The sequence below is a fragment of the Lissotriton helveticus genome, chromosome 9, assembly GCF_964261635.1.
Source record: "Lissotriton helveticus chromosome 9, aLisHel1.1, whole genome shotgun sequence".
NCBI classification, from domain to species: domain Eukaryota; kingdom Metazoa; phylum Chordata; class Amphibia; order Caudata; family Salamandridae; genus Lissotriton; species Lissotriton helveticus.
This window is the reverse complement of record NC_136070.1, coordinates 686,322,617-686,346,324: the sequence shown is the minus strand read 5'-3', so window position 1 is coordinate 686,346,324 and position 23,708 is coordinate 686,322,617. Positions and strand designations below refer to the sequence as shown.

Sequence of the window (23,708 nt, the reverse complement as noted above, 5' to 3'; positions counted from 1 at the left end):
TATTCAGAAATAGATACTTTTAGAAAGTTACCTTTTCCCTGCATAAAGCCTTCGGAGGCCTATTTCCTCACACCTGGACATGAACCTTCCTTTGTACCCCCCGACCAGGCAGGCACCAATAACAGTGGGTCTCATTTTGACATTACCGTGTCAAATCATACTTGACAAATCACGGTAATGTCAAAGGGCAGAAACAGAATGTCAAAACAAATCTTGTGTACCCACTGTCTGTTTGCCGGACACCCTGCCTTGTTCTATCAGACTTCTGTCCCAAACTGGATTTTAGTGTTAGATGTGGGAGTACACATATTTTTATTAGGTCTCGCCTGGCGAAAGCAGCGCATGCGCTGAATTCGCCAGAGGACCTTTTGGAATCAATTCTCCCCGTGGGCTCATGCACGCGCCAGCATGGACAAAGATCGCTGCTCTCGCCATCTGTCCAAAGCAGACAGACAGCATGCGCGTGTCCGTGGGACAGTCCGCCGCCATCTTGTTAAACATGCCGGTGTTCCGTCGTTCCTATCTCCCGATCGGTATGCGCTCCCCCGCGTTTCTGCGCATGCGCATCATCCTACGCAACTGCCCTATGCTTTTTCTCTTCATTGCATGTATTTTCAAGCTCCCCGGTCTTCTACCGTTTTAGTGCGCATGCGTGTCATTGTGCACATGTTGACTGTGTAATTTGATATTCAATTTGAAGCTCTCGTGGCAGCATTACCTCTCCACAACCACTGATTGTGGAGTTATCACGCAACATGGACCAGGCCCGGGCGTTTAACCCTCGAGAAGCACAGCCAGAGGACGCGAGAGGCTGTTACAGGTACTGCGCACTATGACATTTGTTTATTATGAAGCTCCCTGTGGCAGTGTTACCTGTGGTCATGAAGAGTCTTCGTTAGGAAAAGCAGCCAATTGTCCTAAGTGGTCGGATCAGCAGGGCACGGCGTGCCCCTATTTTGTTTCCATTAAATTGAATGCGTAGCACTACAGCTATCCTGTCACCTAATGCATGTAAGTGCGCCTACTACCTGCTTATAGGCAGGCCTCTGGGACTGGGCAGGGAGTACAGTAGCTAGCAAGCTCCTTCGAGTATGAGGAAGCACTACTCATCGGCCCAGAGCACAGACCGGTGCACTGAGGGCGTGGGAGCGCCATGTTCGGGTAGCTTCCCCACAGCGGTGTGAAGATCATGGCCACCTCAGAGGATGGCATCTCCTAGTGCCCTGGTGGGGTGTGAAGATCGTGGGCACCTCAGTGGAAGGCATCTCTTAGTGCCTCAGTGGGCCGCCTCAGTGCTATGCGTGGTTCCTGCTGTAGGGAAGCAGGAGGCGGTAAGCTGAGAGGAAGCCAGGTGAGGTAGACGGCTAAGTGCGCCGGGGAGAGGGGCTCGTCGGGCCCTGCATGTCGCCATTGTATTGTCTGCAAGGATGTGGGTGGGTGGGTCACCCTAATGTTCACAGAACCCAGGTCTGCTGTTTAATCCCTGCTACGCTCGGCTGCAGGGTCTTTTTATTCACAAACCTTACGTAGCTCTGGTCAAAACACTGCCCCCTGGTCCAGTCTGCCACCCCCCTCAACAATACAGAGCTAATCCTAAATTCCCCATTCAAATGGACATATCACTCTTTTGTCTCCTCCTTTTTTTATTTTAAAATGCGTCCCAGAAATAGGAAAGGCTTATACATAAGACTCAGCCGTCCCAAGCCGTTCGAGGACTGGCGGGGAGGGCTGAGAAGGAAAAGGACTGTCTCTTCCTCCTTGCCCAGATCAGGCAAGGACAGTCTCCACTTCTGCCGCTGGCAGCTGCCCCCTCTCTTTCTCCCTCCCCATCATTCCCTCTTTCTCTCTCGCTCCTCACTTAGTGAAAACCACTGACTCTTACCCTAAATATTCTCTCCATTTGTACCCCTGTGAAATGGACCCCAAAAAGAAAACAAGCATTGAAAATGCAATAGGTCTCGCCTTTTATTAAGTTAAAGCAATTTGCTTTGCTATACGATACCATTAGCAAAGCAAATGGCTTTAACTTAATCAAAGGCGAGACCTATTGCATTTTCAATGCTTGTTATAGAATCTTCCAACACAAACCCCAAGCCCTCGGAGCTCATGGTTAGAGTGGCCAGAGGCTTCTGCCATCTTGAAAATACCCAAAAATGGATAGTTTGCCCCAGGAACGTTTACCCCATTGGTTGGGGTCTGCCTAGGAGTCACTCCAACCCATGAGCTTTTGCCAATCATAAAAGTTGAATCTCTACTCACTCACTTCAGAACAGTACTAGACCTGAGGAAGATTAGAAAAGGAATTAACCTACTGTCTGCAACTGTGAAGAGTCCTGATTGGACTGGACCAGCTCTTCCTTGTACCCAGGATAAAGAACTGGACTCCAAGGGTCAGAAGGATAACCTTCTGTTAAAGTTACAGGGACACAACACCACAGGAGGCCTTTCCCTACTAACTAGTAGGCAACCAGACCTGAACTGGACCCTACAGTTTAGCCTCTGAATAAAACCCTGTGAGTCTCTACGTCCTTCCCTGAGGTCCTGGAGGGCTTTAGAAGTGTTACATATATTCAAGAAGCAATCCCATAGCATTAGAAGTAGGTTCAAATTATTACATTTCCAAACTTGAGTACGTGTCTATAATGGAACCACTATTTCCGAAGCAAACGGAGATCACAGCTCTCCAAATTTCCTTAGGTCACTCACCATACTAGTAAAGGCTTCTCTAAAAAGTAATCATAGTAAAAAAAAAAAAAAAGTTTGAACATATACATACGGATACACATCTTGCCTTAGTAGAAAGTAGTCCTCTTTCACAAATCCACACGGTGGTACTTTAAACTAGCAGACAAAAGGTGGGTCCTGCAGTGTTTGGGCCTTCTTTTGCAGTGGACAAAATAAACATGAATCTGGTTAGCCTTGATCAGAAACATGTCCTAGGTGTCTGGTAGCACGAATTCCACTAGACTACGTAGTACACTGTTCAGTAAATCACATAATAAAATACTTTGGCTTAGAATCAGTGTTATGCTAAAAAGGGCTCCTTGATCAATGGTATTTAGGAATAGTAGCACCAAACTGAGCCACATCAGAAGGTACCTACTGACCTGACGAACTTTGCCGTCCCAACCTCTTAAGAATGAGTGACACAAATGTCTGGTACACCAAGTCACAAGCTGTTTCTAAATTCAGTGCCACCACCAAAGGGATCTTTTGGATGGTAGCAGAATCAGTTTTCTCCCATAAAGTATTAGCAGGGACCAACTATCTGCTATGGATAAATCCTGTTTGATCTGAGATAACAGACTCCTGATTACCTCATCAAGTTTTCCAGGTCTGTTTATCAGTACGAAGGCAGTAGGAGCCACAGCGATGGATCTGTTTTTAGGTTTTATGACTGACCACCCAATGCTTATGACGAGCCAAGCTCGTCATGAGGCACAGTGGAGCTGGGCTCGTCATAACGGCCGCGGCACTCCCCCACGCGCCGAATTCCACGCCCGTGTGAGCGTTCTATTGGAGTGGGCGGAGTCATGATGAGTCCAGCTCCACTGGGCAGCATGACGAGCTGGACTCGTCATGAGCACCGCCGAACGCATCCCCGTAGCGAAGAGGTTAAAGGATCTGAACAACAGCCTTCCTTCTAACCTGTCTGAATACTAAGTTGAGCGTTGGCTGTCATTAGCATATAAATGTCTTGCACCATTCATTCCTCGGGGCGGGGGGGGGGGGGGGGGGGTTCTGGGTTGTGACCTTTTATATTTTTTGTTACAAGAATGGGTTTCCATGAGGGAAGACTAAAATCAGGTCAATCGGAATGGTTTTTCCTTCCCACTAACCAGTACAAACTTAGCCATTACATAATGTCTAGCATGTATGGATCGGAAACACTGACAAGAGGTTTTTTCTACCACAGGACCACTGTAATTGGACTGTGTAACATGTCATCCCCACTCTCCATCTGTAAGAAGGCAACAATCTAGATCACTCCCAAATCCCCCAATATTCCTTTTGATTAAACAATTGCAACTTCACAGTGAATGACATTAACAAAAAAAACATTTTCAGCCCCTTTTGCTTCTCTAGTGAATATTATTGCATTCAATTGATTTCTTTTACCTAATACATTTCAGCTTTTGCACATAAGATGTTGTCATGTTAAATTCAGAGGGACTGTTAAAACTGTGAACACCTACAAACAAAATTTACTGTAGGCAAGTGATGTTATCCTTCGTCAAGTGAAAAAAGGTGTGGTCTTGTCTTGGACTTCCTCAGAGATCTAACAGGTTGCTTATAAGTAAGGCTCCCAGTTTTCAGTTTTTACAGATAAATACAGACAGAAAACAATCATTTTCTTGACTGTATTTATTAAAACGGAAATTGGGTTGCTTTTTGAATAATTCTAAATACTGCCTGTCAGGCCAACAGATGTGTGGATTAATAGGTAAGAGTCAGTGGGGGGGGGGGGTGTTCAAAAAAAATAGTAAAGAGGCTTTAAAAGCAGTAGATACTGAAATTTGATACTGAAATGTGCATATTTTGCTATAAATGAACTGATTTATCTTCTGTGGGTGTTCACAGCACTGAAACTTGGCAGCCATTCAGGCATGAGTGCACATTTATCGGTTAAATAAATATGTCAATAAATCAATTTCAGCTTAATTTTTCCACAATACAGCTGAATGAGCAAAAAATAAATATGGATAGACAAAAATGGCAACAAAAAAAAATACCATAAAACCGTGAGCCCTATTTATGAGGCAGAATTTTTATGACATTCTGCTGCTTCAAGAAAAGCTGCATTTCATCATTCATACTTGTATATCCATGAGGAAAATATTCTCACCCAAAGAGACACTAGAGGTCTAGTTTTCCCATTTTTAAAATATGAATAGTTGGCAGTACGGCAGCATTATCATGTTGACTATTAATTAAACTAGAATGAAGGAACTGATAATGCAGACAATTTAGGTACGTTATGCCTACTGGGAGTATGGCGGTCAATGTATTTAGCATTAGTGAATAAGACTTCCCAACTGAGCCTTTTGGAAATGTTACGTAAAATTCCCATGTCAACAAGTAGTTCGGTGTGGAGTTAAAGCTTTCAAATGTACAACCATTTTTAATGAAGATCATTGTCTGCACTGGTTGTGACAATATAGAAAATCATATGTGAAAGTAATCTGGCTTTTAAAAGATGTGTAAATGTTTCAAAACCGAAGATGTGCATGGCCTAAAGCAAATGTAAAAGTCTGTTGTGGCCCATCGTCAAAGACTGCTACAAAATGAACCAATACTTTTGAAACAAGCATCTTTAATGTTTATAAGTATAAAACACCTCAAATAAGGTGAATGATGGTTTGGACTACAAATATTTTGTGTGACCATTAGTTATCTGAAGTCACCCATGGATTATTAATGATATCAGTCTAACTCCTGAATAAGTGATTTCTTCTCAGGTGGCTTACTGCCGCTCCAGGATTTCCTTAGTTCATGTGTGAGGTGTTCAATCTCCTTCAAGTTGTCAATGTAGTTTTTGTATTCAGTCTGAACTTCTACTGAGAGTAGAGTTAAAGCGTCCTTGTTCTCATTGGCCCAAGACAAAAGAAATTGACATTTCTTCTTGGCATTAAATATAATTAGTTTTTTTTCCTTTGGGGCTAACTTTCTGGCCTTTGCCAGAAGCCCGGCTAGGTGAGACAATGCAGCCAGAGTGTAATTCTCCCTTTCTCTGCTGCTTCCACCCATCAAAATATGAGCAACAGCCAGAGCACCTCCTTGCGGGTCACCATGACTACCTCTGGCAAGGACAGCCTGGATGCCAGCCTGCAGTGCCTCAGCAGTCGAACCAAAGACCATTGTGGAGCTGAGGGCACTAGAAATTCCCAACACAACATCACAAAACTCTTGCAGAATAAAGTCTTCATGAAGGTCACCATTGTAGAGCTTCAGACTGAAGGCGTACGCATACAAAGAGTTGACCAGGCTGAATTGGACTAGTGGAGAATAGCTGCGGGTCAGAGATTTCAGCGGTGGTATGGCTTTGGGAACAGTTGGGGTGGAAGTGCGGTAGGGGGTGGGTGGAACACAAGAGAGATTGTTGCCATTTACTCGATTTGGGAAGTCAGCTTCTTCCTCTCCAATGAGGCCTGGAGTCTGGCTCAAGATTGTGCTAAACTGCTCTTTTTGGGCTTCAATGGATATAACATTCTTTTCTTTAGGTGATTCAAATATTTTCGCATCACACCGTCCTTGCCCCTTCACACCATTAGTTTCTAGACATTTGGGAGAAGGTATTGGGTCAATTTTTTGTCCTCCTAGCATCATTGAGTCTCCCATGGCCTGTTTGTAACCAGTGTGCGTTTTTCTGAAGGATTGCGCTTCTTCACTTTTCTCTTGTCCTTCAACACTATTCATCAGCCTTTGTTTTGAGGGTGTCACTGGTTTGGTTGGGTTGTCCAACAGGATAGCATTACTGTTGCATTTTTCAAGAAGCAGGTCTTTACACAAAGGGGTATTATATCTCCTGTTTTCCGTGTCCCCTGTTCCAGCCTTCTTTGGGTAGCTGCGAGGATTTTCCACATTTAAAGTTGCCTCCGTCCACTGCTCCGCTACTCTATCATGGACATCTCTCTGCCTGGCAGTTTCAGCAGTTCTGTCTTGGCTACTCGTGGTTTCTGCAATCTCTGTATCTTTCTTTTCAGCTGAGTTTGTGTGGCCACTTGTGAGTTTGTAGTTGATCGGTGTCACTGCCCCATTGGACTGTGACTCATCTGTGTGTCTTTGTAAATGGGACATATCAATCGTCTGTTGCTTCTCAGAACTCACTTCGACCTCCTGCACCATGATGGGGCCCTCATGGCTCTCCCACCAAGGCTTCCAGGGACTGACCAGAGCCCCAAGCCCACCACTGTCCAATAGCCTTTGGAAATCCTTCTGCTCCGCCAGAGTAAGCCTCTTCCACAGCGCCTGTGTATCCGTGTCATCCTCATCCAGCGGACTTGCAGACTCCACATCTTCCTCTTCTGTGATCGAGTCCTCCAGGCTTATCCCATCCTCCTCTTCAGCCCGGAGCTGGGCTTCTCTCATTCTTTTTAATATGCCTTCGATATCCCCTTTTCGCCCTTCGCTCCTAGCTGCCTCCTGTAGTCCCCGAAGCACCTCATCCCGGTAGAAAGCCTCGGAACAACTACGATGCCGCACGCCACGGTAACAGCTCAAGCCACAGTAAGTCACGTTACATCGGGGGCATGTATAGCGCGAAGGGGCTATCAAGCACAGGGCACACGGGCCATCCCCTACAGGGGAGGACATCCCTTCAAAGTTAGGAGCGCGATTGTTAACCGCAGCCTCCATTACTCATCAGTCCTTCCTCAAAAGTTTTGTATCAATGGCACAGCTGCTCATGGGATATTGAGCCAGTCACAAACACAGTAGCAAAGCATATTTAATGCAGCACAATGCCAGCAAATCGAATAGACGGAAACTGTGCGCTCGCTGTACCACAGCCAATCACAAACGCTTTCAGTTTTATAGTACTCCCCGATGGATTATGTCTTGCTCGATCTGAATGGATTGAGGATAGAGGGGTTGAGGAGAGGCTAAAGTTGACGGTTGAGGAGAGGCTAAAGTTGAAGTTAATAACCCGTGACGGCCGCTTCGAAATGCTCTTCTGATTGCATTAACATATATTAACTAGGAATAGAAATTATGTGTTTCAATGAGCCATAACTTAGATAGAAACCAATTTGATCTTTGTTATCGTAGGTCTGATGACCAAAAACTGCAAATCTAGCGGCCATTTTAGAATGGGGTTTTTCTTGAACACTTTAGCGTAAAGTACTACAAACGCTACTAAATCATTGACATTACTCTTAAGATCTTAGTTCATTAAGATAAAATCCATGAGCAATAATTGGTAGGCATAACAGTACAAACATTATGTTAAAATAGTAGGTTACTAACACGTTTAGCCTCATAAGTATTTCTTAGTGCCGAGACGTGCCATTAGTACGAACGTTATGCTTTTATGATGTAGAGCCGAGAAGTAGGCTTACTTGCATTGCAGCACATCGGCATACACGACAATTCAAGATGGCTGCCAGTCCTGTCGTCCGCTGTCAAAGGGTTGACATGTGGTACTGATGATAAGTGCTCAGTGCTGGGATAGTAGCTGAGCTTCTTGTCTGATGCAGGGGATTGCCACGATGTCTGGATTGCGGTTGTTACAGCGACTTCAGACTGGCGTTAGGGTCGGCCTGGGTTTTAGAGTGCAGGTAAGTGAGTAACAGCAGCAATTTCCGTCATGTGGAGCCAGAAGAGGAGAGCTTCAAGGTTAGAAAGTTTTAGAGGTTAGAGAAGTAGGGCTCGCATATAGCTATAATGTCACCTGTACATAGCTGTCAAGTTGCCATTTCTATACTTGCAGAGTTGCAGTCTACATACTTGGCAACATTTTAATACGGGGGAGATTGTGGAAAAAATGGGGGTGGGGCGTATTTTTCCTATGGATGTACATTGAAGCACAGGCAAAAGTGCTAAAATAAAGCAATTTTTGGCTTAATAAATTAGGAGTTTTCCACCTGAATCGGGTCCTTTGGCATGCATGAGTCTGTGTGACACTATGTAGCAAACTGCGTTCTTGGTCCCAAATATGAGTACATCCCACTTTCAACATCAATTGACGCATTTGTCCTCAGCACCATGAATCCTTTACTACTTCCTTCACCATGACTTCCATGCGAGCCCAGCCTCCGTGCCTCCTGCCAGCTTTGGCTCCCACCTGGTCCTCTAGTGAAACCACTGACATCCTTCAGGTTCTAAGAAATCTCGAATTCTACCAATTGCCTTGTAAATACAGGCTCCCTACCGGCTTCTCAGCAAGCATGATCCATATACATATATCTCAAGTTAGCTTATGTCCTGTGTTAATATTATGTTATGCAGTTTATATTCTGAATGTGCAATTTGGCACTTGTAATCCGGTGTATATGAAAAATAAGGGGCTTATGAACTACACAATCTCGACAACAATAATTGTTTTAATTTTTCTAATTTGAGTGCATAAAGGCACAATTCACTGAGACTTTATCTCTTAAACAGTTTACTTTGTATCTAGGAATGTTTACAAAAATATGTTATGCCTATGTATGATAGGCACTTCACTTCATGTCACAGGACACGGTTGTTAAATGGAAGATGAGGAAAGGAAACACGGTACCCAGAACAAATGGAGTAAGGAGACCCCCAACACACATGAAATAGTTCAAAGCAGCATGTCAACTTTGAAGGCAACCACTGGGGATTTGGATCACGAGGCACATGCTTTGAATGTCAAAATTGCAGTGTGCAAAAGAGAAAGGTATTAACTCGGAGCAAAGTATGGTTTTCCAGAGTATTCAGCATTTTCATTTTTTATGACTCACCCATTCATATTCTATAACAGAGTTTTTTTATTCTATAGTTTTTTTTTTTAGAGCGGCTTTTTCATATTCACCTACCCTAATCACATTGTATGTTGGATCTGTTAACCATATCAATCATCGGCCCATCAGTGACTCAGCTGATGTTGTTCTGGCATATATGGCAACATTTTAAATCTAGGAAGAGGGAGATTTGGAAAAAAAATAAGGGGACTTCATTATTTCTATTGTTGTACATTGAAGCATGGGCTGGTTAAGACAGGATACAGATAAAATAAAGCCATTTTTGCTTAAAAAATAAGGAGTATACCGCTTTAATTCGGTCATTGGCATATATGTAGTGGACAATCCAACAAACAATAAGAAATTCGTATGTCTAACAGTGTACCATGTGCAGGATTTCAGTAAAGCGTCCAACCATCCAAACAGCAGCCTATGCTGAACTATGTGGCACTCTCTCACCTTGTCTTAACCCCAAGATCTGTAGCGCACCTAGCAGCTCTTAGGGCGATGGCTTGTAATGGCTATAAGTTACACTGCTGGCATAGAGTTCTGCGTGCAGTGTGAAAGACCAAGGGAGGTCTAGTTTGCTAGATTAATGGATTTCACTGTGGTGATGGGGGGACATGCACTGAAATCTGTTAGTTTAACCCATGATATGTTGTACATGGCAAGGACTGCCTGTGCAACAAGCGTTTTAGGCGAGGGCTTTTAATTGTTAAAGGCAGATTTTTTTTGTTTTGTTAATTTGATTCAGTTGAATTGAATCAAGACTCCGAATCGCAAAAAAGTATTCATGTCCCAGAAATGGAAACCTGCGCTAGTCAAAACATGATGACATTCCTGGATTTATTCTAAGGTCATCTGTTGACTTTAAACTGGGCTGTTCATATAGTGATATGATGAAGGCTTCTCATCTTGTAACTTTCATATCTTAGGTGGAAGTTATTTGGAGGCTTGTATTTACTTTATTGGTACTCATGTCATTGCACAGGGCTCTTGCGTGTATTCTCATGAGCAGCTGGTTTCGTGCAAGTTCTAGGTTCCAAATGCAGTGGTTTAGCAATTGAAGTCACCTGGACAACAGATAGATCACCTTCCCCTTCTGGCTCCTCTCATTTGCTAACAAACTTGATTCTACATTGACCAAACCTGTGACAACTGATTCTCCTCACTGCGGCGACTCTGTATATTCACATATTTGGTGACAAGTAAAGCTGATGCAGGGGACTAATGTGTCCTGAATATGCTGCCCTCATTGCTGAGTGCTTGCTGTCAAACTTTTTTGAAGCTGGTATGCTGTGCTGAGATTTGATTTACTGTCTCCCAGTGGACAAGAGAAGCAAGAAGTACCTTTCTGAGGTAGAACATACTTCAGTCGGTTTTTAAAACATATGCTTAAGTCAAGTATCACCTAATCACTACCATTAGCGACTGCAGGAGCAGCCGTGCAGTGCAGTTTAAAATGTGTAGGTGTAATCTTGAAAGTATCATGGGAAGGTTGCAGCACATTCAAAACTATGCAAGGTTATTTTGTGTTGAGGAATAAGTGCATATGATAAATGAAGTATTTATTTATTTTTTATTTTAGGAGTTTTATATAGCGCTAGCTGGACCCGAGGGTATCAGAGCGCTTTACAACAAGTAAATTATGAGCAAGTATGCAGTACAGGTTATAGTCAAACATGTGGATCAGGCCGAGAGTAGGACAAACAGGGGCGCGATAGCACAAGGAGGATGCAGTTCGAACAAGGCGCCCCCCAAAGGTTGCTTAGTTCACACCGGACGCAAGTCCCGAAAGATTTTCTTCGTCCGAGTCAATGACACTGGTCAAAATATAAGGATAGAAGAGGTGCAGGGTGGAGCGCATCCTGGCTTCTATCGGTCGGTTCGAGAGCGGTCGAGGAAGAGGATTTTGAGCAGATTTTTGAATTTGGGAAATGAGAGTATCGTTCTGATGTGGGGGGGATGGAGTTCCAGATTTTGGGGGCGTTTCCGGCAAACGATTTTGTCGCGTTTTTCTGCTTGCGAGATTTCAGTGGGATGAGTAGCAGAGTGTTGGAGCTCCTTAGGTTTCTGGACTGGCTGGCCTCTTTGAGTTTGACAGCCAGGTATTCCGGTTTGCCTGTGTGCAGGACTTTGTGGGTGAGGCAGGCTGTTCTGAAGCTGGCTCTCAGTTCAATTGGGAGCCATTTGAGTTCTTTGAGTGCAGGGGAGATGTGATCAAATTTCTTAGTACCAGTGACCATTCTGGCTGCTGCATTTAACATTGGTTTCAGGGGGGTGAGGTGAGATTTAGAAGTCCCCGTCAGGGCTGCAATCCCGTAATCAATTCTGGAGAGCACTAGTGCTTGGGTTGCTTGTTGCAGGTCTTTGGGTGGGAGGAAGGGTTTGATTTTGTACAGTAATTTTAGATTGAGGAAGGCACTTTTTGCGGATTTTGAGATATGTTTATTCAAGTTTAGTTTAGTCTAAGGTGATACCAAGAGATTTTACCGACTCCGCTTGGATGAGTTTGCCATTAAGGGCATTGATAGCTTTGAGCCATTCTGCGATTTATGGGTTTTCATCTTTATTGGAGATGAGGAGTATTTCCGTTTTCTCTTGATTGAGTGTTAGGTGATTATTTGAGAGCCAGTCTTGTACCTCCCTGAGTGTGGCGTTGAGTCTCTGGATGTCAGCAATGGAGGAGGTTTCTAGGTAGAGTTGTGTGTCATCCGCATATAGGTGGAAAGGGATGTTAGATTTCCTGAGTAGGGAGGTAAGGGGTTCGATGTAGACGTTGAAAAGCTGAGGAGAGAGCACTGATCCTTGTGGAACACCTCTGTTAACGGGGTGGAGGTCGGATTCAAAGCTTTTAATTTTTATTCTTTGTGAGCGGTTGTGGAGAAAGGAAGAGAACCAATTGAGTACTGTCTTTTCTAAACCTGCCCTTTCTTGTAGAGTCTTGATGAGCAGTTTGTGGTCGACTGTATCGAATGCAGTTGATAGGTCTAGGAGGATGAGAAGGCAGCATTGGTCCTAGTCCAGTGATTTGTGAAGATCGTCTATGACATTAAGGATTGCAGTTTCAGTGCTGCAGCCCTTTCTGAAGCCAGATTGGTGGGGGTCTAGGAGATTGATGTTGTCCAGGTGTTGGGTTAGCTGAGGGAGTACACATCTTTCCAGGATTTTGGACAGAAGCAGTAGGTTAGATACCGGTCTAAAGTTGTTAAGATCATCAGTGTCTAGCCCAGTCTTTTTCAGTAGTGGTGTGACATGGCCAACTTTGATGCAATCCGGAACGACTCCTGAGCTCAGTGAGCTGTTGATGATCTTGCACCATAGCGGAGCTAGGACGAACTTCATGTCCTTGGTCACTTGAGGGGGAAGTTGATCCAGGGCGTGGGATGAGGGTTTAGCCTTGGAGATTAGGTTGATAATCTCTGCTTCCTGAATGGGCGTGAAGGAGGACCATTATTTTGGGGGGTCTAAGGGGTCCCAGTATGTATTTGCTTCAAGAGGAGTGTGTGACCGCATTAAGTTATTCGGTAACATACATGTTTGAAGTATTTGAGACAGATTTTAATGGTATTATCAATTTTAATTAAAGTGTTCATGTTTTTTTATAAATATTCTTTATTAAATTTTGATAACATCAGCAAAAAAAACAGATAACAAGTAAGTCATACACATAGGCCAAAAAAGAATCATTAACTGGGAGTTGCAGATCCAGGTCCACAATACAATGTGAAAATATACAATACAGAATAAGTATTGGCCTGTCCTGTGAGTCCACAGGTAATCGCAAAGAAATATGGTGAGTATGTTGGGTTTAACCCCTTCGACGCTGATGACGAGCTGAGCTCGTCATGAGTTACGCCTCTCGTACGCTCATGACGAGCTCAGCTCGTCATGTAACACGCGATTTTAAAAAACGTCGCGCACAGCGGGAAAAGCCGCCGCGCGCATGCGGTTAATCAGAGGTGGACCTGGAGGAGTTACTAGTCTCATCCCCTGAGGCCCAGTCTGAGCCCAAAGGATCCAGAAAGGCAGACAGCAGCTTGCCTCAAGTATCAAGATCCTGTTCTAGTTTTTCGTCGGTCCTATATTTTTTCAGTATCACTACCATTGCCAGCCCTCATTCAGCCACATCGTGTTCCCAGTGCAGCAGGTTTGGGCCCCCACAACACAGTGCTTAGCAAGTACGAGAAGTACACGTATGGACTTAAAATCGATTATCTGTCCCTTTTTGCAGCAAATGTTACCCAGGAGGCATGTAATCGGGTCTGCTGGGCAGGGGATCGGTATTACTGCTGTCACTCTTTCTACCACCCGCTTCCAAAAGGCACTCACAAAGGGGATTCACCATGAGCGGTTCAAGAATGATGATGTTGGAGGGAGCAAGGCTGGGACCTGGAAGGGTTCATCCTGTGCAACATGTATGGCGTCACATGTTCAATGCAAATACTGAAAGTGCGTTTGTTTAAATCTAGCTTTACTAGAAATAAACTATATCAGCCCACACCTGCGGGCCCACTACAAATCTTCAAGCTTTGAGTTGTCCTGGAGCAATTTCTTCTTCCAGTTTTCTCTCTGCGTGAGCCAGTGTGCTGCATGTCGTATTTATGAGGCCAGGTAATATTGTTCCAAATAAGGGACCGCCAATCTCCCTTCCATCAGGGGGCAAAACAGGATGTCTCTGGCAACACGGAAGCAGTACCCTGCCCATATCAGAGAGGAGTGCAAGGTGTTTAGTTGTGGAAATATGGCAGAGCGGATACAGTCGAAGAAATGTTGGATACAGTAAAGGCAGCATGGCAGAAGGACCATTTTGGAAATGGCGACACGTATCATGAGGGATAGCGTAAGGGTGTTCCTGAAGTATATAGATGAGCGTAAGCCTTCCTTGATTGTAACAATGTTGTGTTTGAAGCATTTCTGAGGGGTGTACGCCACCATGACACCCAAGTAGTAACACCTGTCAGTCTCCCAGCGCAGGAGATGGGCCGGCAAAGTTGAAGGGTCCTAAGACCGCAGTATACCCAACGGGAAGAGCAATTACTTCCGATAATTGATCCGAAGGCCCGATACCCCTGAGAACCTGTCTAACAGGCCCAGCAACCGCGCAAGCGAGTGTCTCGGAGTGGACAAATAAGAGTGCCGTCCGCATATAGGGACACAAGGTGGGTAGTGTCCCCCACCGTAATTCCCCAGGGCACCACCTTCAACCGAACCCAGGACGCCATCCACTCCACAGCAAAGGCAAAGAGAAGCGGGGACACGGGGCAACCCTGTTGTGTTCCCCTGCCAGTGTCCCAGCTCTCGGAACATAATTTACCCACTCTCACTCTGGTGACAGGCCTCGTATACAGCAGCTATATTCAGGAGCTAAACCGAGGGCTAATCCCCATGGCACTCAGTACTTGCTTAAGTACCGTCTATTGTGGCCATGAGAGAGGAGATTATTTATTAATTTTAAGTTACCTTTAACTGATGATTGTATTTGGAGTTGTTCACGCATGTCACACAAGTGTGCATGTCACGTCGGGTTCACCCGTGCATCTACATAATGGAGCACTGAGCATGAACCGATCCACTGTTGTTTTTGCGTCTGATAACTGCTGCACCAGTGCGTGTAAGTTTCCTCTTCATTCACTTCATGGCAGGAGCAATCCATTTTTTTGCTCTCCAGTGTTATTCAGTTGTTTAAGTCTCTTCTAGACAGCGCTTGCGTTGTCTCTTCGAGACATGTTGTGTATACTTTGTGGGTTTCAGCCCAACCCTAGGCTTCCTAATTGTTGACTCCATGGTCGCTCTCTTATTCTTTCATCCCGTTTCTCCATGGCATGCATTTGTCATGCCTCTTGCTGTGTTTAGTCCTCCCCGATAGCAGCGACCAAGTACCGTATCAATTCCCTGGTCACCATTTTAGTATCTGTTTTTGAAACAACTTTTTTCATTGTTGAAAAGCAACTTACACGATTGCTCCTGTTTTCCCTCCCTTTGAGCTCCATTCTGTTTCTGTAAACAGGCCTGTGATTCTTGTTCTTATCTCGTCTCATTTGATGTGCATATACAGCCCGAAATCAAATGTCAGACGCTGTTTTCCAATGGCACCTGTTCTGTCTCCCAAGCACATCCCGCTTCGATGCCTGTTTTACTTACCCTGACACAACACTGCCCAAGGATCAGGAAAATTAATTTAACACTCACTTAAAAGCACTCAAGAATAACAGGCTGCTTCTTATGTTGAAAAGAGACCAGGCTGGGCATAAGTGACCTTGAATTTAGGCTAAAATGCATAAAACATTATGTTAACCATCCATTGCCAAGGGCACCCAGGAACTCAGTAAAAGTTAGAGCAGTTCACAGGCTCACCAAGGGCATTAAGCGCTATATAAATCATGCAATCGGACCAATCTGAAAGCTCTTTAGGTCAATACGATAACAAATGAAACCAAACAATAAGTGTTGGCGAAATGCTGAATGCCTGGTTAATTAAGACTATATCTGACCCCATCCCCTTCCATGCGTGTTGATTTTCAGTTTTGCAAGGAGGCCCCATCCCTCTCTAGATCTAAGCTAAATCATTCAATATTTCTCTAAAATGGTGTTGCGTTAAAAATGAAGGGAGTGGGAGGAGCTACGCGGGCATCCAAGATGGTCGCGTGAGCACAGAGCTCCCCGGACCTGTGCCACCTCCTACGATTATCCTGGCAACATCCTGATTTCATCGACGGGCTTTTGTTCGCATATCCTCGCTGATCATCAGACACTTTGAAGCATCGAAATTGGACATCGGGGTCCACTTTTACGCTATTTCTACATTCTGAGGCCCACCCCGAGGCGGACCGGGGGTTCGGTTTTGGAGCGAGCCGAGGAGCAGTTGATCAACAACGGCTGCAAGGGTCCCCGCTGGGTCGACCCCTCCTGACTTTGTTTCGATTCCCAGACTCCACTGGTAGGGGTGCAGCCTTTCACTGGCTTCAATCGTCCCGTTGCCCTCTCTCCTGTGTGGGGCCCCCTGGCTACCAGCCCACGGCTCAATTTACTTTGGTCCGCAAAGTCTGGACTTGGTCTTATTGATCGTTTGGACGCTTGCTCCCGGCCATTTTCACCAGGTCGCAGGGACCCCTCCGGGGTCCCTTTTCCAAGATGGCTACCGGACAGCCTCTTGAGAAGCGGAAGACCAAGGCGCCTCTGCGTGGCGGCCAACATCAGACCAACACCATGGACCACTATGCACATGCCAAGGGTTCGCCCGGCGCTGTGAGCCGTGTTTCGGACACCTCGAAGACCCTCTTTCCGGAGACTTCTGACCCGTCCTTGAAGGACGTTATGGGAGCCATTGCCGCCATGCAGGCCTCTATGGGGCAACAATATGAGGCCTTGGCAACTAAGATCGACACGGTGGCCATCGATATCACGCTGATTAGAGCGGATCTTTCTAAAACCAACGAGAGAGTGGAATCGTTGGGCTTGAAGACCTCCAGTTTGGTCACTGATGTCTCGGACGCCCAAGCGGACCTTGGTAATCTCCGATCCTCCCATGACCAACTGGCCCGCCGTCTTGAGGATTACGAAAATAGGGCCCGCCGCAACAACGTACGTCTTATTGGCGTTCCGGAGGATTCTGAGACCGAGGGGGCTGATCTCCTGGTTGAAGACTTGATTTCCAACCATTTGGCTCCTGCGGGACTTAGTAAATTTTTTGCGGTGGAACGGGCTCATCGTGTTCCCGGCGGGAAGGCTAAGCTGGGTGCTTCTCCGAGACCCATCATCGCCAGGCTGTTCCATTTTCGAGATCGGGACGCTGTGCTGCAGGCTTCGCGAGACAAAGGACCGGTGAAATTTGACAATGCCTCCATTTCCTTTTATCCTGACTATTCGCCGCTTGTTCAGAAGCAGAGACTTGGATTTCAGGGGGTCAAGAGGCGCCTGCGAGACTTGGGTTTGAAATACTCCTTATTGTTCCCCACCAGACTGAGGATTGAGTATCTGGAACGTACATTCTTTTTTGACCGCCCTGATAATGTCAGTGACTGGCTTGATGCACTCCCTGAGGGACAGGATCGTTCCGGACACCCTGGCGGTGCCGACGGGGGTGTGGCCGAGTGAGGACTTTGCCGGTGGATCCCGACATCTGGACTTTTTGTCAGCTGAGTTTGTCCTTGGGACCTTTTAGACCCTGTTCAGCCCGGGGGTGGCGGGGGGTAAACGGGGACTCTTCCTCCTCCTGGGTTCTTAGCGTAGTTAGTTTAGATATGGGGCGACAGGCACACTGCAAGTTGGGGTGGCTTTTTAGTCTTACGCAGGGGTGCAGGGTGGGGGGAGTACCGTGGGTAAGTTTGTGTGTTTTTGTTTCTTCATGAGGCATCGTATTGACTGTGGTATGTGGGTTCTGCTCCTCTCATGCATTGGGGATGGGGGGCGGTGAATTGAGACTCTTATCCTGGAACGTCAATGGTTTGGGAGACAGGATTAAGCGGGGTATTATCTTGAGATACCTTAAGCGGCATTCCCCCGATATTGTCCTCTTGCAAGAGACCCATTTAATAGGGAACGCTTGTCAGGCTCTTAATCGACGTGGTTACCGCCTAGTGGCCCACGCGGGGTTTACCTCTGGGTCTAGGGGAGCTGGCATCCTTCTTCGGTCCTCCCTTCCCTTTGCAGTTGATGACGTCACACTTGATGACAGGGGGCGCTATGCTGTGCTCACTGGTAGATGGGAGGGGAAGACCTTGTCCATTCTTTCGGTTTATGTTCCCCCGGGCTTGCAGACCTTAACCTTCGCTGACTTATGTGGTGTCCTTTTGGGTTTACCGGAAGGGCTTCTGATCCTGGGTGGGGACTTTAACTCTGTTGTATCTGGCGCTTCGGACCGACATCCACCCAGAGACCTGCCTAGGGCGCACAGGTGGCTTAACGACTTGCTGGAGACTTTTGGGCTTGTCGATGCTTGGAGGCTGCTACACCCTACACAGTTGCAGTACACGTTCCACTCTGGGGCCCATGGCAGTTTGTCCAGACTGGACTACTTTTTATTGCCCGCAGTTCAGTCTACTTCTAATAGGGAAATTCGTCAGCTCCCCAGGGGTATCTCGGACCATTCCCCATTATGGCTCCGTTACGAGGTTGGTGTGGGAGTCGAGGGTAGAGTGGCTCCGATTAACCCGTGGTACTTTCATGATCCCCGGACCCGCTCCGGCCTTGTTAAAGCCATCGAGAACTATTTTGATGAAAATGTGGGGTCGGTCTCTTCGTCTGTTTCGTTGTGGGAAGCGTTTAAAACTGTGATACGTGGTCAGTCCTTGTCCATGATTACCGCAGCGAAAAAGGCCGCCACTGTTGAGGTTGTTCGGATGGAATCTGAGATTGCTGCTTTGGAGGAGGATCTTAGTCTTGATGTATCTAGCGTAAAGCTTCACACTCTTGCTTTGAAACAGGCGGACTATAAGGCCCTGGTTACGGATGCAGCGAAAGTGATGTATAGGGAGCAGCAGGGACGATTATATGACGTGGGTGATAAAGCGGGCAAGTTGTTGGCGTGGTTGGATAAGAAGGAGCGAGTGAATCGTGTGGTCCCAGTGGTTGAGAAGCTTGACGGTGAGTGTGTCACAGACCACGTTGGGATCGTTCAGTGCTTCGCGGATCACTTTGAGACTGTGTACACCTCAGTCTGTGCTCGAGACGAGGAGGACTCTCGTTTACTGCTGCGGGACATAGCTCTGCCTTGCCTTTCTGACTCCGATAGGGATCTCTTGGATACTCCGCTAACGGTGGATGAAATTGCGGTGGCGATCCGATCGCTCCGCTCGGGTAAGGCGTTGGGCCCCAATGGTTTACCTATTGAGCTTTATAAACTGCGGCCCGACAAAATGGCGCCCTATTTACGAGACATGTTTCTCGAGGCCCTGGAGTCGGGCTCCCTCCCCGTGGACCAGCGACTTGCCACTATTGTCGTTATTCCTAAAGAGGGTAAGCCTCGAGACCGTTGTACCTCCTACAGGCCTATCTCTTTGCTCAACGCCGAACCCAAGATATTGGCGAAAACTCTGGCTAATCGATTGGTCACTGTGATCGGGGACCTGATCCATCCGGATCAGTCCGGTTTTATCCCGCACCGCAACACTGCCTTGAACCTGCGTAGACTCCACGGGGTTCTCGCGGGAGCTGGGACGCTTACGGAACCGGCCATTTTGGTCTCTCTCGACGCTACCATGGCCTTCGACACAATCGAATGGCCCTACCTATGGGCGGCCCTCCTGAAATTCGGGTTTGGGCCAGGCTTTATAGCCTGGGTGAAACTTCTTTACGAACATCCCCTGGCCCAGGTGGTTGTTAACGGACGAGTTTCTGGCGTCTTTGAGCTTGGACGGGGTACCCGGCAGGGCTGTCCGTTGTCTCCACTGCTCTTTGCTCTCGCTCTTGAACTGCTGGCGGAATGGCTCCGTTGGGAACCGTCCATGCGGGGCATTCGATGGTCCCCTGATTTCGAGGATCGAGTCTCTCTATATGCAGACGATATTCTCCTATATCTTACCTCGCCGCGGAAATCCCTTAATGTACTTTTCGATGTGCTTGCTTCCTTTGGCAAGAACTCCGGTCTCGTTATCAATTGGGCTAAATCCTGCGTCTACGTTTTGGCAGGAGATCTCCCTCCTTTGCCCCGTAGATTCCCAATTCAGGTGGCGAAGACCGGTTTTAAGTACTTGGGGATCTATATTTCCCTAGATCCCGTTCTGCGCTATGACCTTAATCTGTTGCCCCCCCTTCAGCGGCTTAAACTTGATGTAGCTCGCTGGCGTAAGTTGCCATTGTCGCCCCTCGGCAGAGCGGCGCTCTTTAAAATGATGTCTTTGCCCCGTTTCTTATACGCGCTACAGAACTCCTTTGACCCGATTGCCTCCAGCTACTTTCGTGAAGTGGAAAATCTGCAGAGGCAACTTATCTGGGACGGACGTGCCCGTATCGCCCTATCCAAGCTCAAACTTCCGTGGTACGATGGCGGTATAGCCCTCCCGGACATTAGACGTTCTTACTGGGCGTCCCAACTCAGCGCAATTAACCACGCAACTTACGCTCCGGGCCCATCTCCGGCTTTTTCAATGGATAGGCTTATCCTTCCGGGAGGGTCTTTTAGTAGAACGCTGTACTCCGGTGGTCGCCGTGGAGCGCTGACCGGTCCCACTAAGATTGCTGTGAGAGTGTGGCGTGATGCGACTGCGGCCCTGGGCTGGAGTGGTAGATTCACTCGGGCCACCCCCCTGTATGACTCGGAATGTTTGGGTTCTTTGTGGCGGACGAAAGGCTTTGACAAATGGGACATGATTGGCATCTGTAGAGTGGGTGACTTGTGGTCGAAGGGGACGGTCAAGTCCTTTGATGCATTGCGTCTGGAGTATGACCTGGGCGGCACTGAATTATTTCGATACGCTCAGGTCCGTCACGCTTTGTTGTCTGTGTTCCCTGTGGGTACTGATATCCCTGAGTCATCCCCTTTGGAGGACCGCATTCTGGATGGATATGTGCCTGATAGTACGATCTCCTTAATTTACAAAAAGCTCATTAACAACAGAGCGGATTTACTGATTCGCCTTAGAGAAGCATGGTGCTCTGACGGCCTGGAGTTAGACGACGAGGATTGGCAATCGGCTTTGTCCTCGCCTAAGGAGGTCGCTATCCCTGCCCGTTTGCGGTTTGTCCAATTGAAAATACTACACAAGGTGTATGTCACTGGGCCTTGCTTGGTTCGAATGGGGTTTTCCATGGATGGGTTATGCAAGCGTGGCTGTGGTATGACTGGTACCTTTCTTCACATATTGTGGGAGTGCCCGGAGATGGTACGATTCTGGGCCCGAGTGCACGATGTTATGAGGATTGTTACGGGTGTGTCTCTGCTGCCCGAAGCCAGGCGTTGCCTGCTTAATGTTTGGGAGCCTAATGATTACACCTCCGCACAAATTATCTGGGCGACCCTTGGTAACATGGTTGCTAAAAGGGACATTGCCCAGCTTTGGGGTTCGCATAGGCCACCTACCCTGTCCGCCTGGAAAGGCAACATGGATTGGTGCATGTCCCGAGAGAAGACTGTGTACCTTTCCCGGGGACGTCCCAAGAAATGGGGTCATGTCTGGTCCCAATGGAACGCATATCGGGGTAATATATGCACTCCCCCCCACGATTTGTCTACTGATGTGTCCTTATCCCCCTAATTGGCGTTCATTTGTTATCACTGATGCATTTGTTGCTTGTCTCCTCGCTTGCCCCTACCCCTATTTTAACTGACTGTCATGGGTTGATTTATCTTGAGCTCTGCTCACATGGATCCATGATATTGCTCTGTACATATTCTCTGCCTTGTGAAGTATTGTTTGTTGTTTGTTACTTTTCAATAAAAGTTTATAAAAAAAAAAATGAAGGGAGTTTCTAAGCATTACATGCACCGCAGTAGGCAGATAAAGATGTAATGTACAATTTGTAAACCGTGAGATCACGCTGGTCTATTTACGGGTGTTCATGCTGGACCCCCTGCAGGGGGCAGCAGGAGATCGCCACTTAAAATGCTTTTCAGAAGGCCTCTGCTTTTCAGGCGAATTGGGCAAATGATTCTAGAGTTGGAGGAGACTTGTGTGTAGAAGGAGAAATCTCTATCAATATCTGTTTTTAAATGGATTATGTCCCCACTTTCTTTATGAAGGCTACTAACATCTGGCATTGAGTGAAAATAATCCCTTCAAAATATCAGGCAGAGGCCCGGGTTGGATGAAATGTGTATTCTTGGTAAAATAGCAGCTCCTCCCTCATCTCTTCCCATTCCCTTCCCATTCCTTATAAGAACACCCAGAGCACTACCAAGTCTTTTGAAGATCTGCTAATGGTGAAAGTTCAATGATCCAACTTTGCCTGCATTTTGTATATATGAAGATAGCCGACACATGTTTTGCATTAGATGACTTTTAAATGAGTAAACTTTTAGCCAAACGTGTATGTGTCCTGAGGTGGTAGGCCTCAGGGCACAAGCTTTTTGCTAAAACTTGACTCATGATGGAGACAATACGGAAAGTGTGGCAAACGTATCTTGGCATTCAGGTTCCAGTTTACTTACCGGACCCTTGGGGACCATTTTTGACTTTCAGTTAGTTGTACGTTATTCAGCCTTGAAAAAGTAGTCTGCAGCGTGGAAACACCCCAAAAAAGTACAGAATATTTAGTTTTTTAGCCACACCTATAACTCCACTCCCACACTCACTGACCCCCGCCCCCATTGCATGGACCGTTGGAGTTCCTTTCCTTTTTGTAATGCACTTCAACCGCTATATAAGTGTTGGTATTCTGAGGCCAGTAACTGGCCACAGAGCTACGGAGAGCAGCTTCCAGGGCCAAGTTTACATTGTCTTCAAACATTTCCACCTGGAGTGTTTTGCTGCTATATTTTCAATGTAGTTTTATTTTCCTCTCAATAGTTCATTATTCTTTTCATAACCACATTTCTCTCTTTTGTCATAACAACTGTTCTATATGTCGAGTAGTTCACTATGGCATCCTATAATTTTCCAATGACGGATTTTCACCTCAGCACTTCATGTCTGTACTGTACCCCTCTAATCTAGTTATGTCTTAAAATGTGGATTTCTATCTAAAATAAACTGCAAAATTGAACACAGATAATTATTTAGTACTTAAATATACTTCATATCCTACCGTTTGTCATCAGCTCTTCAGTGGTTATTAACAAACCCGGGATCAGTTTAGTAAAACCTGCACTATCTTGTGCGTGTTCAAAAATGTATAAACTCAGTTGTGTGTCAAACCTAAAAACATAAAACACAATTCCGTGCAATGCACGTTCATTATTGACTCTGGATCTTATTTGTAGGAAGGTGGCTACCTGACTATGGTTACCCCAGATTTTTTGCCTTGTGTTTAGCTGGTTTTCGACTTAGTTGACCTGGTTCCCTGCCAATCAGGGCCCCAGGCCATCTGCTCTCTCTGTAAAATGGATTCCATGTACCCTAGGTACATACCATAATTGGAAATGGACTCCTTGTCAGCCCCTGTACCATGCACTATAGGTGCTCAGGGCATAGGTGCCACCAGGGGCTGCAGCATATCTTTTGCCACCCCTGGCTGGTTCTTAAATTGACACAACTGGCTGATCACTCAGCTGGGGCAAGGTGGTGTAATCACCCCTTGCTTAGATATAGTATACCTATATCTAAACCTATATCTGGACACATATAAACCTGTGAGCGACTCCTATGGAAGGCCTCATCAATCCTGGAGGCAGAGTGCGTGGTTTAA

At 46.3% G+C, this 23,708-nt stretch overlaps 2 protein-coding genes across 2 annotated transcripts in view; one reads left to right on the top strand and one right to left on the bottom strand.

Annotated features, from left to right (window-relative positions):
* Positions 1–5,294: 5,294 nt before the first annotated feature.
* ZNHIT2 (zinc finger HIT-type containing 2) lies at positions 5,295–7,484 on the bottom strand. The gene has a single exon (XM_078660773.1). It carries the CDS (start codon positions 7,354–7,356, stop codon positions 5,425–5,427), a length of 1,932 nt encoding a protein of 643 aa, XP_078516899.1. The 5' UTR covers positions 7,357–7,484; the 3' UTR covers positions 5,295–5,424.
* A 603-nt stretch (positions 7,485–8,087) lies between these two features.
* The window catches only part of MRPL49 (mitochondrial ribosomal protein L49), a 65,093-nt gene continuing 49,472 nt past the window's right edge, over positions 8,088–23,708 (top strand). The window contains exon 1 of the mRNA XM_078660774.1: positions 8,088–8,276. Coding sequence (XP_078516900.1) covers positions 8,190–8,276 — 87 coding nt within the window. The 5' untranslated portion in view covers positions 8,088–8,189. The remainder of the gene's footprint in view (positions 8,277–23,708) is intronic.